At 39.3% G+C, this 22,764-nt stretch overlaps 1 protein-coding gene across 1 annotated transcript in view; it reads right to left on the bottom strand.

Moving 5' to 3' along the window:
- The window catches only part of Spta1 (spectrin alpha, erythrocytic 1), a 69,627-nt gene that overhangs the window by 39,153 nt on the left and 7,710 nt on the right, over positions 1-22,764 (bottom strand). The window contains exons 6-21 of the mRNA XM_051148368.1: positions 22,317-22,450; positions 21,625-21,769; positions 19,448-19,602; positions 18,474-18,609; positions 18,258-18,359; positions 17,173-17,310; positions 16,307-16,417; positions 14,825-14,902; positions 14,089-14,244; positions 10,141-10,345; positions 8,409-8,590; positions 7,609-7,852; positions 6,645-6,767; positions 3,953-4,170; positions 3,059-3,151; positions 774-911 (exon numbers count right to left, since the gene is read on the bottom strand). Coding sequence (XP_051004325.1) covers positions 774-911; positions 3,059-3,151; positions 3,953-4,170; positions 6,645-6,767; positions 7,609-7,852; positions 8,409-8,590; positions 10,141-10,345; positions 14,089-14,244; positions 14,825-14,902; positions 16,307-16,417; positions 17,173-17,310; positions 18,258-18,359; positions 18,474-18,609; positions 19,448-19,602; positions 21,625-21,769; positions 22,317-22,450 — 2,358 coding nt within the window. The remainder of the gene's footprint in view (positions 1-773; positions 912-3,058; positions 3,152-3,952; positions 4,171-6,644; positions 6,768-7,608; positions 7,853-8,408; positions 8,591-10,140; positions 10,346-14,088; positions 14,245-14,824; positions 14,903-16,306; positions 16,418-17,172; positions 17,311-18,257; positions 18,360-18,473; positions 18,610-19,447; positions 19,603-21,624; positions 21,770-22,316; positions 22,451-22,764) is intronic.

The raw sequence follows: 22,764 nt of genomic DNA, 5'->3' as shown, positions 1-22,764 counted from the left end.
CTGTCTGTCTGTCTGTCTATCCATCCATCTATCTTTCTGCTCTTGCACATTATTTTAAGAAAAATATTACTTAAAATGATTTAGGCAAAAAAGTATTAAATGTCAAGCACTAGTAAATCCTATCTGCTGGGCCCTTAGGAGCCCACAGAGATTGATCCACCAACCAGAGAGTGTGCATGGGACAGACCTAGGCCCTCTGCATACACATAGCAGTTGTGCAGCTTGGTCTTCATGTGGGACTGTTAACAGCAGGAGCAGCGGCCATCTCTGACTCTGTTGCCTGCCTTTGGATCCCTCTCCCCTAACTGGGCTGCCTTTTCTAGCCTCAACAGGAAAGATTCAACTTGGTTAGCTATTGATATCCATGGGAGGCCTCCCCCTTTCTAAGGAGAAAGGAAGTGAGGGAGGGGGTGGGGGGGGGGAGAGAGGAGAAGAGACTGAGGGGGAGGGGAAGCTGGGATCCAGATGTAAAGAAAATAAATATATTAATTAATTAAAAAAACAAACACCTATCTGAGCTTAGTGGTGGTGGAGCACACCTTTAATCCTAGCACTTGGGAGGCAGAGGCAATTGGATCTCTGTGAGTCCAAGGCCAATCTGGTCTACAGAGTGAAGTTCTAGGTTGGACTGCTAGGGGTTCCCAGAGAGAAACCCTGTTTCAACAAAACCAAAACCTAAACCAAAAAGATATATAGAACACCCATGTGGTGGAGTCAGGAAAGGGTTGTGAAGGGCCGTGTTGAAGGTGGTAAGAATGTGCAAGGGGACTCACCTTGTTGATGGAACTGAGCAGAGTTAAGACATCATTCTTTTTCATGCTGACCTCCCTACGGCTCCGGGCCTCAAAGTCATATAACGCTATGACCCTGGCTTCTCGACCAGCCTCGTCCACAGGTGCTGCCTGTTGTTGCTGGGGGCAGGGCAAACAAACCAGATGTCAGCTGCACATGGATGTCTTCCCCGTGTAAGGCTCACCAGTGGTGGGCACTTCCCAGGGCCTGCCAGGAGAGGGAAGCCTAGGCCCACTCTCTGATGTGGCTGCCAGGTCTGGCAGTGGTGATCCTCAGGAATGCTACACCACTGAGGCATCTATCAGAGGGTTGGCAGATCGGAAAGTCTGAACACAGTGAGCAGCATGTAGGCATTCTGTCAGAAGCACTGAATGTTCCATACTACTGTTTTTGTTTTGTTTTGTTTTGTTTTTAATGCTTCTCAGTTTGTTTATTTTAGACACGCCAGGATCTCTTGACCAGGGAATAATATCACCCATGGTAGGCAGGTCTTCTTATCTCAGTTAACATAATCAAGATAATTCGCTACAGGTGCCCCCAGAGAACTATCTCCTGTTGACAATTCACACTACCCATTACAACCTGACCCTTATTAAATTGAGACTTAAAACTACCTCCATCCTTTGTTCCCATAGGTTTATGGCCATGTTATAAAATACGTTCAGTGCAATTTTAAACATCCTTACAGTCTTCAAAAATCCCAACACTGTCAAAGTCAAAGTCTGTTAACTATGAGCTCCTATAAATGTAAAAAATAAGTTACATGCGTTCAAAATACAATGGCACAGAGTAAACACCTATTCCAAAAAGAAGGTCCCAGGCATAGCAAGAAGCAGTCACACTAAATCCTGCCTCCCCGTGTCCTGGTCCTCCAGCCCTGCTGCCCTCAGCACACACTGTCTCTCCTGGACAGGCTCCATTCCACGACAGGCACACTACTGTACTTCAGTGGGAAGGGTGCTATACTTTGTTAAGATTCAAATGGACCACACTCAGCAACATGTCAGAAACTGGAGAACACGATAGTCTCTTCACCCCTTATAACTTTCTCCTTCTTCTGGGTCTTTACTAACAAGATTTTGCTACCTGCGTCATCTTTAATTCATTCTGTTATGGACTTGTGAAAATCTGTACTTTAGAGACGGGCAACCTATAGCACAGAAAGAGCAACCGAATTCGAACAACTGTGAGCATATTCCTTGAAATGCCTCCCTCTTTAAAGAAATCAGTCTGTTCCCGGGGATCACATGTTGTTTTAATGTTTGCTAAGTGGTGTGGTCTCCTAAGCACACCCCTTTTGGTTTGATGTTGCAGGCGAATCTCCCTTTATGGATCCTCTGATCAATGCCCCTCACCTGTTGCACCTCTTCACGACATGTGATATATCAGTCTGCCTGTCTGGGCCCAGGCACCCACTGGGTATGGCCTGATAACATGGGCAAGCAGGAGTGCTATGAACCTGTGTTGACTTGCTGGTTCCAGTCTGTGCTTAGACTGACCATGCTGTTTCTCAGTCTCGCCTTAGAATGTTTCCTTAAACAGAAAAGGACATGTCTCTGTCTTCCCCTGTACACAACAAGATGCTTTTACCATTTACTCAATTCCAAGTTTCTCACTCTCGATCGTCCCTTTCAACCGAGTCTCAGCATTCCAACACTCACAGCCAGTCGTTTTTTCTCATTTCTTAAATATACGTGATCACTCGGTATCTTGGTGCATCTGTTCCTATGGATATTTTCTATATCCTTATTATAAAAATGCTTCTTTTTTTCTGGTACTCATATTTCAGGAGAATAGAAGGTTCTTTCCTACGGTGGTCCCATTTTCTGTTTATACATGTATCAAGTAGACTTTTAAAAATATTTCTAGCCCCTTCACAAACTAATTTTCTGACCTGGTTATTTTAATCCAAGCCTGCATCTATATATTTAATAAATGTTGATGTTCAGACAAAAGCTAAGTCACAAAACAAAGAGAGTAAGAGGATAAAAAAAAAAGAAAAGAAAGGTGTAGACAAAAGAGAAGAGGGGAAGAAAAAGCCAAAAAGGTATATTAACAAACCTAATGCTTATTGAAATCTTCTTTTGGCACACATCTTTAAAGATGCTACAAAAACGTTAGCCTTCTTACCTAAAATAATTATAGAACCAGTATTTTCTTGGCAATTTTTTCCTGGTTTGTAGAAAGGGAAAAAAGAGCCAGCAACAGAATTCCTTTGCATCTGTAGTGAGAATTGTGCTTACTGTCAGAACTCATTTCTTCTCACCTGGCAGGCTTCTGCCTGATCTCTCAGAGCCTCTATGCTGTTGCCAAATGCATTGAGATCCACCAGAAAGGCCTCGTGCTTCTTGAGAAGGGCCTGGATTTATTGAAAGATGATTAGAACAAATATCAGAGCAACACCAGAAACACCAGGGAGTTGCTTCAGCCACTCTATTGATGGATTCTGCGACTGGGATGAATCCTGCTAACAGTCACTTACTTCTACATTAGAAACTTCCTTTTCATACCACATTTGCAAGAGTTAAGGGAATTTCGGGAAGCAAATGAATAACAATTTTAATGTGTTTTCTCAAATCAAAATTAACTTAGCTTTACACATATTTTAACCAAGACGTATCAAAGCTGTGAGAAGGGGCTCCTGTGAACAATACTATAAATAATGCTGCTTTGTAGAATTTATATCAGAAAAACCTTAAACACACACTGTTTCCAAGGCTGAAGAAATCTATAAAGCCTTTCCATGTGACATTGAACAAAACATAGTAGTGGATATAGTGGGACTTGAAGTAATTATGATCCTTAAAGTTCTTCCTGTCCCAAAATGTCTGTCTCATTTTATTTCAATAAAGGAATCAGATGTTCACTTTAAGGGCATGGATGGCTTAGGAAACTTCAGAGTGATTCAGAGAAGTTGAGAATAGGGCCAGGAAAGGTGAAGATTTTGACCACAGACATTGATTTAGGTAGTCTTTATAGCCTATATGCAATTCTATGAGATAAGAAAATAATATGATGCGCTTTTGGGATCTCTATTAACTTTGGGACTATCACAGCAAAAATCAAGGCAAACAAATCACTGTTGGAACTATAGATAATCTAGCATTTGATGGAATGTGGCGGCTCTTCATGGGACCATGGTCATTCCACCCCGCCTTACCCCAGCTGCTTCCTCATCAGCTCCGTAGTGCCTGTTGTCCACAATGGGTTCCTTCTCTTTAACCCACGCTTCTGCTTCATGCAGGTCTGCCAGGTACTGCTGGAGCTGGACATTGGCCTTGAGGTCATTCTCCCTTCTAATAGCTCGAGCATGGAGAGACTCCATATTTTTGTTCAAGCTCTCAACCCTAGAAGCTATGTCTTCTGCTGCGAAGTGCCCTGTGGAGTAGATATAGGCATGGTGAGTACGACCCTCATTCAGAGCTGCCGTGTTCTAATCCTCACCAAACCTTGGAGAAAAATATGAGGCAAGAAGATGATGCTGAATTTAGTCAGGATTATAATGTAGGCCTCTGGGAGTTTGAGTGTCCTAAGTGAGATTAATCAGCAATAGGTGGGGGACAGACGTATGTATGTGATGGTGAGTGAGTTGGTATAAGCACAGATATACAGACAGGAAAATGAAACATCTACAAGTGCCTTAAGACTCAGAAGATGAAATCCATTTCTTTAGATTTAGCAGAAAGAGGAGCAGCTCTCCATTCTCCCTTAAAAGTAGAAAATGGGACAAAATGGAAGTTACAATGATTTTCATAGCACTATTAAAAGGAAAGGAAAAGAAAAAGATAAAAAGATGAAGAATGTCCTAAGGATCCTGCAGCTTATGTGCTGGGTAGGTTAGAGGCTTCAAGCTAACCCTGAGTTGATGAGATAGAGAATAGGAAATTCAAGACAGTAGAACTTGTAAGGCAGAGAGCATAAGATAAAGGTTCTTCACAGAATTGGAGCTTCAGAGACATCCACCATGGTCCCTTAGGATGTCTGACTGATGAGTCATTTGTATACATGTGGAGAGATGGCAAGGAATGGTGTGAGTGCTTAGGACTCATCTAAATCTGCAGATAGTTAAAACTACAACCCAATAAACTGGAAAGATACCATCAACCCAAAGTATGGTCGTCAGAAAGGTATCTTAGTATAACACTCATCTCTAAGGAACTCCAAAGATACAGTGTGCCTGAAGAATCACAAGAAAGGCCCAAGAAGCCTTAAGTTGTGTTACTGAAGGAAAAAATATGAGTGATAAACAGAAAAGCTTAAGAATCCTGGAAAATAAGAGTCATAGCTGACAGCAGACAACATCAGAATTCTGATCAGAAACTGTAACTCTGAGGACAATACAGCTACCTCTTTAAGGCTGCTTTTACATCTAATGAAAATACATTTAAAAAAAAATGAACGTAAAACAAATGAAGACTTTCATATGAACAGAGGTAAAGGGATCAACGGTTAGTTGGTCACACTACATTGGCCGTCAGGAATTTCACCAGGCAGGAGGGAAGCAGTGAAGGTGATGACACTGGCCAGTACAATTGAGCACAGAATAGCAGAAGAGGAAACATGTGGAGAGATATTATTCAAAGCCAATTAAAAACTGGAGCCAAAATAATGATACAGCATCTGAATATTTATAATGTAACAAAATACAAATGCATAACAGTAGGAAAAAGAGGGAAAATGGAGGAATGCACTACTAAAGGTTGCCGTGTTACACATGAAAGATTATACTGTCTGGGGTTAGATTGTCATAAATTAAAATATGTGTTTCAAATCCTAGAGAAATAGCTACCAATGCTTTGCTCTCAAAATCCTCATGCAAACTTAAACAATGTGGAGGACACCTATTAAGTTGCCATACATATGACTATAAGTATCAGTAATTCCCATATAAAAAATTAAACACAAATTTTGAGGCAAAACTAAGTAAAAGAAAATCAAAATAATCACATTAAAATCAATGAGTAGATTTCAGAAAAAGGAGTATTTCTAGGAACAAAGACGGATATGTCATCTGTAGAAATTACAATTGATCAGAATGACAAACACATCAGCTATGTAATAGACCATCAAAACGTTATAAAATAAAATTGATGAGAATATAAGAAAATAAGAAATCAACACCTATAATCAGATATTTAGAGAAACAAAAGTTTTCTTTTAATGGCAAGGTAGAATTGCAAGACAAACAATTGGTTAAACAAAAAATTCATCTGTTTGAAAGTTTTAGTTCAGATCTGACAATTTCTCAGCAAACTTTATTTCAACCTATACTTTTGAAAAGTGAGTACTAATTATTGGTTAGTTAGGAGGTGAAAACTTCAGTTTAACCTAGTCTGCTTGTCTACACCTGCCATCTCATGCTCAAAACTGAGCATCCATTTAGAGAATAGGGGTCTCAAAGTATAGATAGCCAGCATGTGAATAGTTGCTGAAGTTTCATAAATAGAGAAATTTAAAGTAATGATCTTTTCACTATGTTACTATAATGTCTGCTGAGAAGCAAAGCCTTTATGTATTAGGAAGGCCTTACATAGGCCCCTACAAGGCTTTGGAACTTAGATTTGAATTCTGTAACTCAATTTTTTACAAAGAAGCACATCGATATGCAGACTAGAATAGCTTTATTTTAATATTTTGGGTTTCCAATATAGAGGATTTAATACTGCCGCTGAATTATAAAAACACTCATCTCTGCACTGCTCTATCAGAAACACTCAAAGGGAATCTTCAGTAAATCTGAAAGTGAACACCATCTATTCCTAAGCACCTTTTAAGTAGTAAGATTATCTAAATTTCTTCCCCAAGGTCTGTCATGGTGAGAGTTTGGCCACATCAATCAGTGTCATCCTTACCTTCCTCTACCATTTTGTTTCCCCTCTCTGTTATCATTCGAATGCGTGGCACATGGCTGGCAATGTCTGCCAAGATGACTTCATGTCTGTTCAGAAGATTCTTGGCTGCTACCAAGTCTTTGCCTATAGAGAAAAAGAATTCAAGGGTTGAGATCATCCTTGTGGGTGGAACTTGCTTATAAGATGTGCTTCATTTGGTACCCAATACTAATATCATGCAACTAGAACCACTGAGAACTTCATCCATCTTTACCCCCCTGCATCTTCCTCATGTATAACCCTCTAACTTCCACACGTTCTTTCCTATATTTGTCACGGCAGCATCTCTCCAGACACATTCCATGCTATTTCAACAAGAATCGGAGTTTTCTATGACTTTTTTTGTAGACTAATCTTTCTATGATTTTTCATATATGCTCCCAGTACATCTGCATACAGTTGTGGGATATTTGAGTGTGCTTTTCCTGTACATCGAGACAACCTGGAAGTTACATTTGTGAACTAATAAATTCTAAAGCATAAGACAATTTTATATCAACACTTCACTTTTGAATCTTTGTAGTAGGTCCTATACAGTTCTCAAAAGATCCTCAATGACCCAGACGAATATCCTTGATACTTCAAGCATTAACCAATACTTCTCAGTGAAGAAGTTTCAGCAAAAAAAAAAAAAAAAAAAAAAAAAAAAAAAACAAAACTGTAGCTTAATCCTCAAAAAGCCAAGGACTCCAGATCTTCCTGGAGGCCTGAATTCATGCCGTTATTCATGCCTATTTTATAAGGAGAATCTGTTGGTACACTTTTGAAATATATAAACATTTCTGGAGGCCAGGACAAAATTTCATGAGTCTAGAGTGGAAGAGCTGAGAGTAAACTTTCATCCTCTCACTGTTGTATCCTTCCTCTCTCGATCTAGAGAACTCGGTCCGTTCCCTATTGCTTAGTCCAGTTATGTTGCACTCACCAAGATGAGTGGAAGCTGCTGAGGGCTCAGTCTCCTGGATCCAGGCCTCCTCATCTTCCGAGTCTCTGCAAATCTGCTGTAGTTTGAGCAGGTCAATGAGTTTCTTCTTCCGAGTGGCCAATGGCTCTTTCAGAGCTTCAAAGCGGGACACCAAGGATTCCTGCCTTGCACGCATGTCCCCAGCATCAGGATGGGCTATTTCTTCAAAATGTGCAGCCATGTCCGTAAGGATGTCCACTTGATTCTGAGGCAGAAAGGCAATGTGAGTTAGGAAATTATATAATTTGTTAAAAATGGATGAGATTTCCACATGCTGAAAAGTAGGGCACTGTTATTTTAGCTTTCTCTGTGACTCTTGGAAAGTCACTTTATATTTATGGATTTTAATGTTTTTTAAAAGGGTTGGTAAGATTGCAGGGGTTCAGAATATCAGCGTGGGAAGTGCGTATGTGATAGGGGATAGTACTAAGACAAAGTAATGTGAAACGGGCTACAAAGGAACAAATAAAAAGTAAGTGCACGGCTGTCTAGAAAACTTAGCATTCTAGATGGAGAGGATGGCGTGGTACTCAGAAACGTTACTGTGTGCTTACATTAGTCCTCCGTTTCCAGGGAAACATGCTCAAGAGAACTAGAAGACTCAGGGAATATTGGGAGGAGGCAGTTCACCAACTAAAAACGGCTGAATGTTTTCCTTTGGTTTTCTGATCGCTTAACAGGAGTAATAATCATTACAGACTATGAATATGCACCGAGTTTGTGCCTAGTTTTCTACAATTCTCAAAAAGCTAAAAACAAACCTGACGAGCAGTCACCGCTGACTCGAGAAGACCGTGTTTCCTCAGTAGATTCTGCACATCAGCCAGTCCCTTCCCATAATCCTCAGAGGTAACCTGCCACTCCACCTCCTCTAGCCAGCGCGTCAGGTCTTCAGCATTGTTCTCAAACTGTAGCTGCTGGTTAGCTTCATACAGCTCAGTCCCTGGGGGCGGGGAGGGGTATATTGGTTAGAAGCCACTGAGAACTGTGGCTGTTCTGGGCACACTGTAATTCCCACCTCTCGACTTAAGGAGGAATATATTGTGATGTTACAAGGAGAAAAAATAGGAGAACCATCTCACATCCCGTTATAGAAGTCAACTTATGAATTCTGGTGGCATTTGGTTTAAATACAGACAGAGGTGTTACCAAAATATGAACAAGAAGTTGCATTCTCTGGTAAAAATGGAGTTCTTGTTGCAAGTTGTCAACTGTTCTGGATATTTTTAAGTGTCATTTAATACTCATTGTTTGGACCCTTCTTTGGGTGAGATTCAAATCCAAGCACCACACTTGCTAAATGTTGGGGGTGGGTAAGTGTAATATTCTGAGGTTGCTTTGGATAAGGGTAACCTTACTACTAGTGACCATCTTTCATCAAAAACCATGACTCATTATTTCATATTCTAGAAATACCTTGATAATTCCCATTATATTTGGCTAATTCTCTTTTTAGTAACCATGTATCCATTTGCATTATTATTCTTTAAAACAACTACTATGTTTCCTGCTGTGGAAAGTAACAATGACATCTTACTGTTAAAGTAACGTTATATTTTTCCCTAAGCTCCAAATCAGGATGTTATCCAGAGAAAACAATGTGAGATCACTCTTCCATACCCACGTCATAATCCTGTCTACAGAAAACAGTCATAAAAAAGCAGATACCAACAGAGGCAATAATCTGATGAACTATTTGCAATGGGACCATAGCCCTTTGCTTCCCTGGGTCACCTGCTCATCAATATTTACAGTTAACTCTCTCTATTACACATTGTGTATTTGATCTTTAAATATTTTCTCTATTTACACTGGATTTTTCAAAACCTTTTCATTAAATTTTTTCTAGATTTAATTGTCTTAAATAAATGTTGAAATACTGAACTCCATGAATTTCCAACAGAGGCTGACAGACAAATTATTAATTTCCAACTATAAAAGGCAAGATAAAATGTAAACAAGAATATATATACTTGAAAATTTACAGCAGTTTATGTCCCTTTCTAGATAGGCAAAAGCAAAAGAGCCATCTTGTCAAACACTATATGAAGTGTGTGACACCCACAACTTTTTCATTTCTGAACTCTTAATGTCAACTTTAATGCTTAATATTATGACTAATTTCTATTTGTAGTTTTTAGAACCAAAATACATAAAAATAACTCAAACATATTAGCTTTAGATACAAAGCCAATACTAAATTCATGGATTTTAGGATTTCAACATTTATTTAAGGCAATAAAATCTAGAAAAAATGTAATGGAAAAAGTTTTTAAAAATCCAGTGTAAATAGAGAAAATATTTAAAGATCAAGTACACAATGTGATATGGAGAGAGTAGACTGTAAATATTGATGAGCAGGTGACCCAGGGAAGCAAAGGGCTATGGTCCCATTGTAAATAGTTCACAGAATAACAAGATGACAAAGACAGAAATAATAGATGTCAGAATTTCAGAATTGAGTTGTCCTTTACCAAAACCGCTGCTTCTAACCTTTTTGTGCTGTTGCCTCCAGCAACTCCTTCCAGAGGTTAGAAACCTCACTCAAGCGAAGAGTCACAGCCTCAGAAGCATAGTGTTCATTCTCAATCATATCCTGGCCAGTTTTTTCCAGGTTATTGAGCATAATCTCATTAGCTGCCAATTCCTCTTCAAAGTCCTGTTGCTTTTGGACCCGGCTCTTCAAGTTCTGTACATCCTGAGAGAAGACCAAGGAAATTACCACTTGAGGAGAGAAGGACAGATATTTTGAGGGCAACCAAAACTGGATGAGGAGACTCTGTATAGAAAAACCAAATCTGGGACTGAGCTGGAAGCTTCTTTCCACACTTGACATCTTTCGTGGACCCAAAAGGTACAAATCAGGCTAGTAGAGAGAACGTACCAAAGTCTTAACCAGCTATCAACTCTACTATCAACAACACTAACCTGCAAGATAAATGTGCCTACCGGTGAAATAGTGGCAGTACTGCCATAGGGGTAAACAACCACTCTCTGCTTTGGAAACTTGTTCTCTGAGCAGAAACTCACATCTGGTGCTGTAAAGCTGATCAGAAGCCCATTGTTGTGGAGGTCTCAGTCCCTAGGGATAAGCTTACTACTCTTGTAAATTGTCAAACTGCCTTACAAATATTTATCTTTATTCTCATAGACAAACGTTACTCCCAGCCTTAATTAGACAAGCTTATCTCTGCATTGGATGATGGTGAATGCAAGGATGCATGGCTGCTGAGGGGGATAACAATAAATTAAGGTCAAGAGCTTAGCCCTAAATATCACAGAAGGCTCATGGGCCATGATGAAAGGCACAGGAAGAAAGGACGTGGAATGCTGCGCATGGCACAGCCAGTGTGGTCATGATCTCACAACAGGTGTGACTGCTTGCATTGCTTCGTTAGATTAAGCCTATCAGTGGTCAATCCTGATCAGAAGGAACTTCCGGGGCCCTCCTTTTCACTACTGATGGATCCGATAGGGGAGAGTAGTTATTGTCTTCAGCTGTTCATCTACTGAGGCGCTTAATCCATTCCTTCACATACATCACTCTAAATCCATAGTCACACAGATGATCCAGGTTAATAAACTCAGCAGTACACACACACACACACACACACACACACACACACACACACACACACACACAGACAGACACAAACCTAACAAACAAAAACTAAACTGACAAACACAAAATAACAACAAATTTTTTTTTTAATGAATGTGGGAAAAGAGTCTGTATGGGAAAAGGGAACAAACAGTGGTGGAGGAAGGATGAGAGAGGTTAGATTAGAGGTTATTAGAAAATGATGAGTGGTTATTAAAAGATTAGAAATAATAAAATGAGAATGCACTTTGCACATCCATAAAATTGTCATAGAACAATCTCAATAAAAGTTATTTATTCTTTTAAAGGGCTGTCCATTGGATGTTTAACCAATGGACTTTTTTCTTATTTCTTTTTCTATTTTTTCATATTTTTTATTGAAAAATAAAATCATTCATATTACATCTCAATTGCTGTCCCATCCCGTGCATCCTCCCATTCCTCCCTCCCTCCCACTATCACCCCATTCTCCTTCCCTATGACTGTGACTGAGGGGGCCCTTCTCCCCCTGTATTTGCCATAGGGTATCAAGTCTCTTCTTAGTAACCTGATATCCTTCCTCTGAATGCCACCAGGCATCCCCATCCAGGGGATGTGATCAAAAATGGGGCACCAGAGTTCGTCTGAAAGTCAGACCCCACTCTCCACTCAATGTGGAGAATGTCCTGTTCCTTGGCTAGATCTGGGTAGGGGTTTGATGATGACTGCACATATTGTCCTTGGTTGGTGCCATAGTTTGAGCAGAACCCCTGGGCCCAGATCTGCCCATCATAGTGTTCTTCTTGTTGGTTTCTAGGACCCTCTGGATCCATCTATTTCCCTATCTCCTATATTTCTCTCACCTAGAGTCCCAATAGGATGTCATTACCTCTATCCCATTTTCCTGGTAAGTGAAGACTTTCATAGGACATGCCCCTTGGGCTATTGTCCAGTTATAAGTGAGTATATGTCATTTGAGTCTCTCTGCTTCTGGGTTATCTCACATTTAAGGTCAACAGTTAACAAATGGAACCTCATGAGGTTGAGAAAGTTTTGTAAGGCAGGAGACACTGTCAATAGAACAAAGTGACAGCCTACAGACTGGGAAACGATCTTCACCAACCCTATATCTGACAAAGGTCTAATATCCAAAATATATAAAGAACTCAAGAAATTAAACACCACCAAACCAATAATCCAATTGAGAAATGGGGCTCAGAATTAAACAGAGAATTATCAACAGAGGAATATTGAATGGTTGAGAAACACTTAAAGAAATGCTCAACCTCCTTAGTCATCAGAGAAATGCAAATCAAAACAACTCTGAGATTCCATCTTACACCCATCAGAATGGCTAAGATCAAAAATTCAAGTGACACCACATGCTGGCGAGGATGTAGAGAAAGAGGAACACTCCTTCATTGCTGGTAGGAATGCAAACTAGTGCAGCCACTTTGAAAATCTGTTTGGCGCTATCTCAGAAAACTGGGAATAGAGCTTCCTCAAGACCCAGCTATTCCACTCCTTGAAATATACCCAGAAGACGCTCAAGCATACAACAGGGACATATGCTCAACCATGTTCGTAGCAGCCTTATTCATAATAGCCAGAACATGAAAACAGCCTAAGTATCCCTCAGTAGAAGAATGGATAAAGAAACTGTGATACAGTTACACTATGGAATACTATTCAGCTATTAAAAACAAGGAATTCCAGAAATTTGTGGACAAATGGATTGAACTAGAAATAAAAGTTATTTAAAAAAAAAAAGAAAGAAACTTTGAGGGCAAAGAGTTATTCTACTCTACATGTTAAAAAAAGAGAGCACACAGGGAGGGGCATGGGAAGGGTTAGACTGGGAGAGAGAGAGTAGTGGGGAAATTATGTAAATACAACACTCACATAAAGTCTCAAAATAAAATAAACATAACAAAGAAGAGAAGACAAAAAGTAGGATCCTTTCCTGTTGCTTGGGAAATTCATATGGCAATTTCTCTTCTACACAGGGCAGAACGGCTAAGCCCTCCAGCACTAGGTCATGAAAATTAGAGTGAGATAGAAACTAGACCACTCATGCACACAGGCATTCAAAGGAAAGGTGGATGAAGTTAAAATTTTCAACTCCATTTATTGTCTGGTCACAATTTTTATACTTCTGAGGCAAAGCCCTCTACATCAGAAAGGAATTAACTCATAGTAAAAAAAGGCAATTAAATCACAAAACAGATGAACTAAAAAATACAAGTTACATGTTTTTCATTAAAACTAAACACTTCTCATCCATGTATCCACTAAAATTCAAACCAACTTATCTACAATTATGATGCCTACCAGAATTTGTGGTGCCATTTCTAGAGTGAAAGCTTATTGGAAGCCACAAATCTGTCCCAAACCTGTCTCCTAGTGAGGCATCTGGAGGTCCTGAAAAGCACTTACTGCAGCCATAAACTTTCTATCAACTATTTAACTTCTAAATTTGTTTGAATCAAATCAGGAATTCCATTATCAGGAGTTAATTTGTCTGAACTGCAGTGCATCTTCATAAAGATCCCATTGGAAGTGTGTTCAATCAGAGTGGGTAAATATCCAGAAGATAAGGGTTCACACCACACCAGATTTTTGAGGGATGCAGGGAGTGTAGAAGGGAGGGGTGTCGATCTGGAAACAATTTGAGCAGGCATCATGGTACAGACCTTGCAAAACACCAGACTGCCTTCCAGAAATCCCACATGCCTACTGAACTCTCTCAATTCAGTGGCTCTTGGCAGAAAGGAAAATCATTGGTTGCCTTTATCTACAAACTAAAATTCTATGAAACCACTGGCCAATGAGTATAACCAAGGTTGAGCCACCCTCCCTACCTTGTAATCTTCATCATCAGCCAACTTTTTCTTTTTATTGATCCAGGTTTTTAGGTCATCTGAGTCTTGATACAGTTGTTGGAGAACTAATGAATCTACCAGCAATTTTCGTCGAGTGGCAGCCCTCTCTCGTAGGGCATCACGCCTGGCCAACAGCTGTAAAGCACACAAACCAAAACCAAAATCAAAACAAACAACAAACAAACAAACAACAACAACAAAAGCAACCATTAGCCTGCGAATAAGGTCACAGCCAACAAAAGCATATATAGACACTTGAGCTGAGTGCCCGTCCAGTCTGTGCTTCCCCCAGTGTTTTTCCTGATGCTGGTGCACAGGCCAGTATAATGGTTAGTTTTAATTAACTTGTACAAGCTAGAGTCATCTGGGAAGATCAGCCTTCATGAACTGCCTCCATGAGGTTGACCTGTGGGCATCCTTATGGGAAACATTGTCTTCACTAACGATTAATGTGAAAGGACCCAGTCCACTGTGGAAAATGCTACCCTTGCTCAGGAAGTCTTCAGTTTTACAAACAAGCAAGCTGAGCAAGCCACGAGTAGCAAGTCAGTAAACAGCACTCCTCCCTGGTCTCTGCTTCAGTTTGGGACTCCAGGTCTCTGACTTGTCTTCCCTTTACAATAGATTGTAACCTCAAACCAAATAAACCTTTTAAATGTTTTATCATAGCAACAGAGAGGGACCCGTGGATAAACATTCTGAGCCTTGGGCATACCCCATCACGGATAGCAGCGATGTTCTCAGAGTCATAGTGGTCATTGTCAATGAGCTTGGTTGCAGTCTCATCCAAGGTCTGAAAAAAAAGTTACAATGACGTTTCCTTAGCAACAGATGAATGAGTGGCCCCAGGTTGAGGCTCTCTTTAAGATAAAGAACATCAATATCACAAGTCCAACAAGCTTGAAGGGTAGGTCCTATTTGTGAGTTCTAGTACACCTGTACTTAAAACTGTGCTATAGGCTTGATGATTGCCTTTTCTGCACTATAACATTTTTTTCAGTCTAGGTTACAGCACATAAAATCAGATGTCACTATGTGTAAACACAGGCGAAGCAGTACCAAAGGCAGAGCCAATCTCACTTTCTTGTAGCTCTTTTGTCTATCCTACGCAGTAATCTAGTGTATGCACCTATAGCTAATCTCTGTCTCTAGCTACACTGGGGTAAGGAGACAGGACGTATAGAAGTACTTTTATCATATTCATTTTTTCAGTCCCTAAACTTGCTAATGCTCTGGATGGATTTATTAGTTGTGATACAAAAATTATTTAAAATGTGATAATACAATAAAAAAATTACTTTATTCTCACTTTTTAACAATGAGAATCTATAACACATGTATATAAATTAATAAGGTATTGACTTATATGTGATATTAATTAATAGGGTAGATTTGGAATAATATATTGTTTTCTATACTAGTGTTGGCAATGGCATATATAAGTATATATATATATATACACAGACGTGTTTGTGTACTACCCTAAGAGACAACTAAAGACAGAAAAAATATTGCATCCCTAACATATTAAGCATGCTCTTTGAGTCCTTCTCATATAGATAAATTTTATGGAATACTATAACCTAAGATCCAATGAAAAGTTCCATAATAGCATTAGATAGAAAAATTAAAATGTGAAAATGAAGATATATTATAAAGGAAGACATTCCTTTAGAAAAATTATTATGATTGACATGTAAATATTGAGAGCTGAATGTATCTTAAAATATTACTGAAAAAACTTATTTCAAACATTTATGTGATGATTCTATGTTGATTATGGATCAAGTATTTTTACTTACAGTTAAAAATATATAATACCAAATATATACTTTCTTAGAAGAAATGATGTCCTACCACCTTGAAACCCTCTCCTAAATATAATTTGTAGACCATGAAATTTATAGATAAAATGGGTATTTTTATTGCTGTAGATATTCTTTCCTTTCTTCCAAAAGATAAATCTTGCTTTGATATTCACTTTCACACTATATAAACATTTTATATACTCACAGGGTCAAACCACAATGTTTTATGACATGTTAAATAGATATTATCAACAACAAAGGAAAGGGTGGCAATTTACAAGGAGCCACCCTCATGTTAGGTCTTGTGGTCATGAGGATGGTTCTGTTTATATGTATGTAAACAGTGTATGCATTTGGGAAGTAAAAGTCCAGCCAGAACCATCGCTTACTATAATCTTTTCTTCCTGGGCAGTGAATGCTTCTTCAAAATCATCATGCTTCTGAAGAAGGGCTTCCACGCTGCCCACTGAGTTCCCCAGGTCCTCATTTTCCAGGAAAGCCTGTAGAAGACACAAAGATATACCCCAGATTTCCTCATTGACAAGAGACCTTGCTCTTGGAACATCTCTGAGACAAGGACAAAGGAAGGAGTCTAGGAAACTGAAGAGCAAGCGAGAATTTGCAAAAATAAGGATATTATATAGAAACTAGCTTCTAATACCATGAGCTTAGACCTCCATCTTTTAATGCTTGCACATAACTTTCTTATCTCTATCTCTGGGACTATGTACATGAAATTCTCTCAACTAACTATTACTCAGAGTTCCCAAAACTACCCCAAGAGGACTGCTTTATCCCTAAGGAACCTTTCACTAATCCTCCCTCACATATTTTAAATTTTTTCCCTGAGCCCTTACCAATTTGACACTCATTTGATTTTCCTTTAACTGTAGTCAAAATCTTTGTGCCACATACTTAAAAGCTACAGTTTTTGAGATAGTGTCACAAGGTAGACCAGACTGGCTTCAAACGTCTGACCCTCTTGCTGACTCTGTTGCCTTCTGAGTGTTGGAATTGCAGATGCTCCTACCATGGACAGCTTGTACTTGAATATCTGCCCTTGCCTTTGCACATGAAGACATTGCAGGCGCCTTAGAGAGCTAGTTCATCTTTATTTGCTGCCATGGATCATCCCTCAGTTCATGAGATAAGCTTGTCCTAAAGACATGACTTCCAGGGTGCAGATAGTAGTCAAAGAGGGAAATAAAGAATGCAAGAAGTAGTATCCGAAGACTGGCCAGGTGCCTCCTGCTACCTCTTGTCTGCTCATCCAACTATCCACTTGTTCACTGTCTCGGTAGAAGAGGTGGAAATCCAGGCACTGGCGGTACTGATGCTGACACCTGTCCCATAGCTCCAGCAGGGCAGCCCAGTCATTGGCAAGAGTTGTCATCTTAGGAATGGAAGGAACATTTTATTTTAAAAACTTAACATAGAATACATTTTATTCTACATTTGCTTAGCAGTTGATAAATGAAATGCCATTTGAAAGATCGCAAGTGAATAAGAAATGAACTATTCCATCCCTTGTATCCTCCCATTCCTCCCCCCCCCATTGAGATGTAACAAGAATAAATTAATAAAAAAAATGCAAAAAAAAATGAAAGGTATATGAAAAAGACACAGGGGAACCTTGTATTTTATAATCTGTCTTAGCTTGCTTTCTATTGCTATGATAAACACCATGACCAAAAGTAAAAAAAAAAAAAAAAAAAAAAAAAAAAAAAGAAATGAACTATTCTTCTAAGGTCTCAATATTCAGGCAAATAAGTGCAGTGTTGGAAAACTAGGATGAATGCCTAAAAAGAGACATGAGATGCTTTATATGTATAAAACAAGAAGAAAAGTTTAATTCAGACTGGGAGAGCTAGGGATAAATATGCAGAAGCATAAGAACTATTTTACCAAGAAATGTGCAGGGCTAGTGAGGATGAAGAATAACATCGGACCATTAAGTAAATTATATTGCCGGGACAGGAGCACTGTAGGGGACCCAAAGCTTACTGAGGTATTTGTGTCACTAAATGTGCTATCTAGAAATGAGTGTGAGGACACGATCAAATAAAGCAATGAGACAAGATGGTATAAAGGCTTCAAATTAGGTGGCAGTCAGAGAATTGAAGTAATGCCTAAAGCAGAGCAATCTCTCATCTTCTAAGGATTTCACGTGACTCAGTTTAGCCGATGCAGATGCACTATGGAGAAGGTGGATGCCCGGCACACCATTGCCATGTTTAGACGTCTGCTGACCCCTTTCCAAAGAGATTACCACAAGAGCATGAGGTAGATGAAGCCTGCGTATGTTACTGAAAGCTCACACGCTGTGTGAAAGCAGCTTACCTTCTCACGGATTTCCTCAGAAGCTTCGTGATTGCCGTCCAGCAGTTCTTGGCCAGTTGCATCAGCAGATAGAAATCGGTCATCATAAGAGTCAATTTCATGCTGTGGCCATAAAAGAGAATGTCTCAAATGCAGCAAGAAACTACCTAGATTTCTCAACATGGAACAAAACTCCCCCCTTCTTTATGTCCTGCGAGGGAAGCCTTTGCTCCTTGCCTTATGCTGCTGGTGCCTGGCTAGTAGGGCTTCCCCACTGGCCACATCTGCTGGTAGCTCATCTGCATTGATCAGGGCAGTTTTTTCCTTCATCCAGCCCGAGAGCTCATCATAGTCAGATAAGAAGCGATGGTACCTGTGGGGAGAATAAGGCAGAAGACAGAATGAGATGCCTGATTTGAGAGGACTATGAACAGGGGGTTATGAGTGGGATAAGCTGTGGCATGCAAGGTTCACCTTGTCCAGGTAGCTCACTTTCTTTTTCTCTTCAGAGGAATAGTGTGTGAAGTGTTTCTACACAGAGTTGTAGATCCTAGCATAGGGTTATCATTGTGAGATTATTACAGTTCTATCACCTTAAAGTCACATCTACCTCAGAGTAAAGTCTCATGAGGCAGCCAGAAAATGGACACGTGTCAGGCAACTATCAGAGTGGGGCTAGAGTTGGGAATTCCCTAAGTATCTTAGGGAATATTTACTCTATTCATTGAGAATGCTGCCAAGGTCACTATCTATTCAAAAGTTAAACGTTCAACATTTGGTTGTAAATCATAGCAATAAGGTGAGTACTATCTTCTATCTCATCATGGTTTACTGATTGGATTACTGACTCCAAGATTTAACTACAAAATGATGACTTGTTATCACAGATTTTTAAGATAACTTTTAACAAGACAGAATTCTAGACATATTTTTACTTCCTTTAGGTTGAAACTTTATTTACAGCTTTTACTGCAGTCTCTAGTTTTATAGGCTACTTTATAATATCTAACAACGATCCAGCGGGTAAGATAAAGGGCTATGTTTGAGGAGGGCTGTGTGACACAGAGTATTATGCCAGTTTCTGAAAAGATTTCCTTTGGCAAATTAAAATTTCATTTGCCTCTACAGAGCAGGGAGGAGAGCTGACTCCTTTTTGTTTTTTTGCTTTAGGTAACCATGGAAGAGGTAGAGCAATATGCATAAGTTCTGACCCATAAGAAGCTTTCAGCTTTGCATATCTGCTAGTGGCCAAGGCCCGGATGCGTTCCCAGTTGGAGACCAGATCCACTTTCATCTGCTGGACATGAGGTGCATCGGCAGGATGGGAAATTATCAGCTTGTCTGCTTTGGCACATAACTCCTTCACCTTTGGAATAAGAAAGAAGCCTACTAAAAAATCCAAGCACTGTAACTCCTGGCAGTGTTTTATAGGAGAGATTGTAATAAAAACAGTCATATGAGTAGTAAAAATTAATAAGTATATTTATATTAGCACACTTGACTAATACAAAATATCATATGTTAATGGCAATTTTAAAACCTTATTACCCATAACTATGATTAGTACCTTACAAGCATTTTCTCATCTTATGTTGTTCATTTAATGATATCATGAAAAACTGTTCTTTTTTTTTTTTTTTTTTTGAGAAATTGTTCTTATATTCATCTTTTATGAGTGACAACAGAGAGGTACTATTTGACTCATTTAGTCATCTAGGTCTTATCTGAAGCAAGATTTGAAGCAAAGTTTATCTCTGTAAATGTTATCATACAGTCAAAAAAGACATTTTTGCACAGCCAAAAAATCCACATAAATCTTTTTTTTTTTTTTTTTTTTTTTTTATCACAATAGGAAAAAAGTTTATTTGTGTTAAGTTGCCCTGAAATTAGCAGGTTCAACAAGACTGAGACAACATTGGTTCTTGATGAGGGTTTTCATGCCTGTAGAAGGTAGATTTATATAGGATTTGGAATGTGCATTTTACTACAGTGAAATCCATCATGAGTAATAGATTTAAAAAAAAACACACACACACACACACACAAAAAAAAAAATCTATTAATCCACATAAATCTTTAGAGCTCCCGGCGAAGGATGCTATAGGAAAATGTAGACATAGGTGACTTTTCATCTGCCACTGTTATTTTTTTTTTTTATTCTCAAACATAATCAGATATTTTTGAGAGTTTAAAGTTTTGTTATCATAACACATTAAACCCTATAATTTCAGTATTAATTATTAGGAGGAAAAAGATAAAAAACAAAACAAGAAATGAATAAGAATACAAGTGGAATGGTGTTAATGGTCACAGGGGCAAGGCTTTATTCAAAGCAAGCAGATGTGATATTTCTATATTCTGCCCTCTCATTGGAAACATATGAGTATCTACCTTAATTTCAGACAAAGCTGTAAAATGCAGTATTATAATATGTTTTGGTTACCAGAATGATTGAGTTAATAAATTCCTCCCAGTAAAGCACCTTTATGGATGTCTGTAAGAACAAAATGTTTCCAGAGACAATTAGAGCTCTAACTAGTCAGTAAATCAATGGCGTGATGGATTCATAATCTGGTATTCTTGGTGGGGGCAGGTTGAAGGTGAGAGACTAACTGGGTCTAGCTGCAGGAAGAAGGTCACTCAGGACATGTTCTTTGGAATTCCACTTTAAACATTTCTTCTACTCCCCTCTCTACTTCCACATCAGCCAGGAAGTAAAGAGCTATCCTCCACCATACTTTTCCATCACCATGATGTTCTTCCAAAGCTCACTAGGCCAAGAAATGATGGACTGAAATCTCCAAAACTGTGAGCCATAATAAGTGTATCTGCCCATACCTAGTAACTGCTGGGTATTGCGGTCACATTGGCCGAAATGTCAGTAAAAGAAAGAAGCCAAGAATGGAAATTGTTCAGGAATGTGGGGAGTTCTCTGAGTTCTAATGTGCCTGTGTCTGTTTTTGGAAGGAGCTAAAAGATACGTTTAGATTTTAAAGTCTCTCAGTTTATTATGAAAGAAGATAATTCTTTCATGATTTGACCATGAAGGGCAAAAGCCAGGATCCAGGTGCAACAGAAGAAAATGTGCTCAGAGGTAAAACTCTAATCTCAAGTTGTTTTACTGAGAGAGATGAATGAGTCATCTTCGAGAATGTTAGTTGCAAAACATATCATAAAATACAAGAGCATATAAAGTAGATATTTAAATAAAATAATTTGAATAAAAATAGAGACTGTACAGTATCATTGAACAAATATGAATTAGAATGAGGAGGCATATGGCAATGCAACATAAGAATCCATTCTTTATTGAAAAGCATAAACTCGCTGTGCCTTCTTGAGCATGTGCTAGGCAGGAGGACTGGTCCTTTCTCCAGCAGAACCTTACCTTGTCATCCATGACAGCGAGATTCCTCTCGAGCCTCTTGTGACTGTGAAACAGTGCCTCGGAACTAACAAGATCTTTGCCATAGTCCTCAGAGGTGAGGAGAGGCTCCTTCTCCTCCATCCACTGGATGGCTTCATTGACATCCCTATCAGACAATGTCATGAGAATCAACAAACCAAGATGGCTGGCATTGCAAGGCAAACAGACCCACAGCACTCACCATAGGGCCAGCTTAGTTCCCAGAAGTAGCACATACATTCCTTTTTAACAAACTAGCACTAAGTAACTTTTAAAAGTTCTTGTTTGTCAGTTTGCTCCCATTGAGATGTTATAATCCAGGGTTCTTGACTGTTGAGCTGCGGGAGACACTTTTGTGTCTGGCATCTGAGAAGTTACACATGAGTATCACTCTTTCCCTCCAACTCATCTAATTCTTATATTCCTTTCACTTCTGCAGAGCCAATTCAGCTGTGCTATCCTTTTTCTTTTTTCTAATCAGCAGCTGCCTATCCACAGCATCCAAGCCCACACTTTGTGAAGTCCTCAGCGGCCAGCCACCACTTCTGGATTGACCAGGATCATAATCTCTTTGTCTCTATACTATACTCTGTGTGGTGATGGGGATCAGAGCCAGGGCCTCTGGTGTGCAAGGCCAGCCCTCTACATACTGTGCTGTACTTTCGGCAGCATACCTTTTGAATCGTTGGAGGTCTGCGGCATTTGACAGGCTTTCTCGTCTCTTGAGAGCCAGGTTCCAGAGACGATCCCAGGCAACATTGACTTCATCCTGTTTTGCTTTTATCTCAGGAAGCTTAGGGTGCTTCTCCTGAGAAAAGAAACCAGCAGAGATGACATTTTACCTTAAATCACCTTAACACTGAACTGTGTACATCACACCTTGTCACGATGATGGCACAAACGAAGCATAGCTTCTTGATTGCAAACCACATAGGGAAAGCCTTTGCCATCTACACCAAGGCCCCAAAGGAGAGTGAAATTGTCCTATGTCCTCTACTATGACTGAGACACCAAATAACTGAAGCCATGTACAATACCAGGTGACATTAGAATAGTCCAGCTAAGAAGGTAAATCGCTGACTCACCAAGTCATGAACAAAAATATACTTATTTTAAGTTTTG

Source organism: Acomys russatus, chromosome 6 (assembly GCF_903995435.1).
Source record: "Acomys russatus chromosome 6, mAcoRus1.1, whole genome shotgun sequence".
NCBI classification, from domain to species: domain Eukaryota; kingdom Metazoa; phylum Chordata; class Mammalia; order Rodentia; family Muridae; genus Acomys; species Acomys russatus.
Note: the sequence above shows the minus strand (reverse complement) of the source record. Positions and strands in the feature narration are given on the sequence as shown.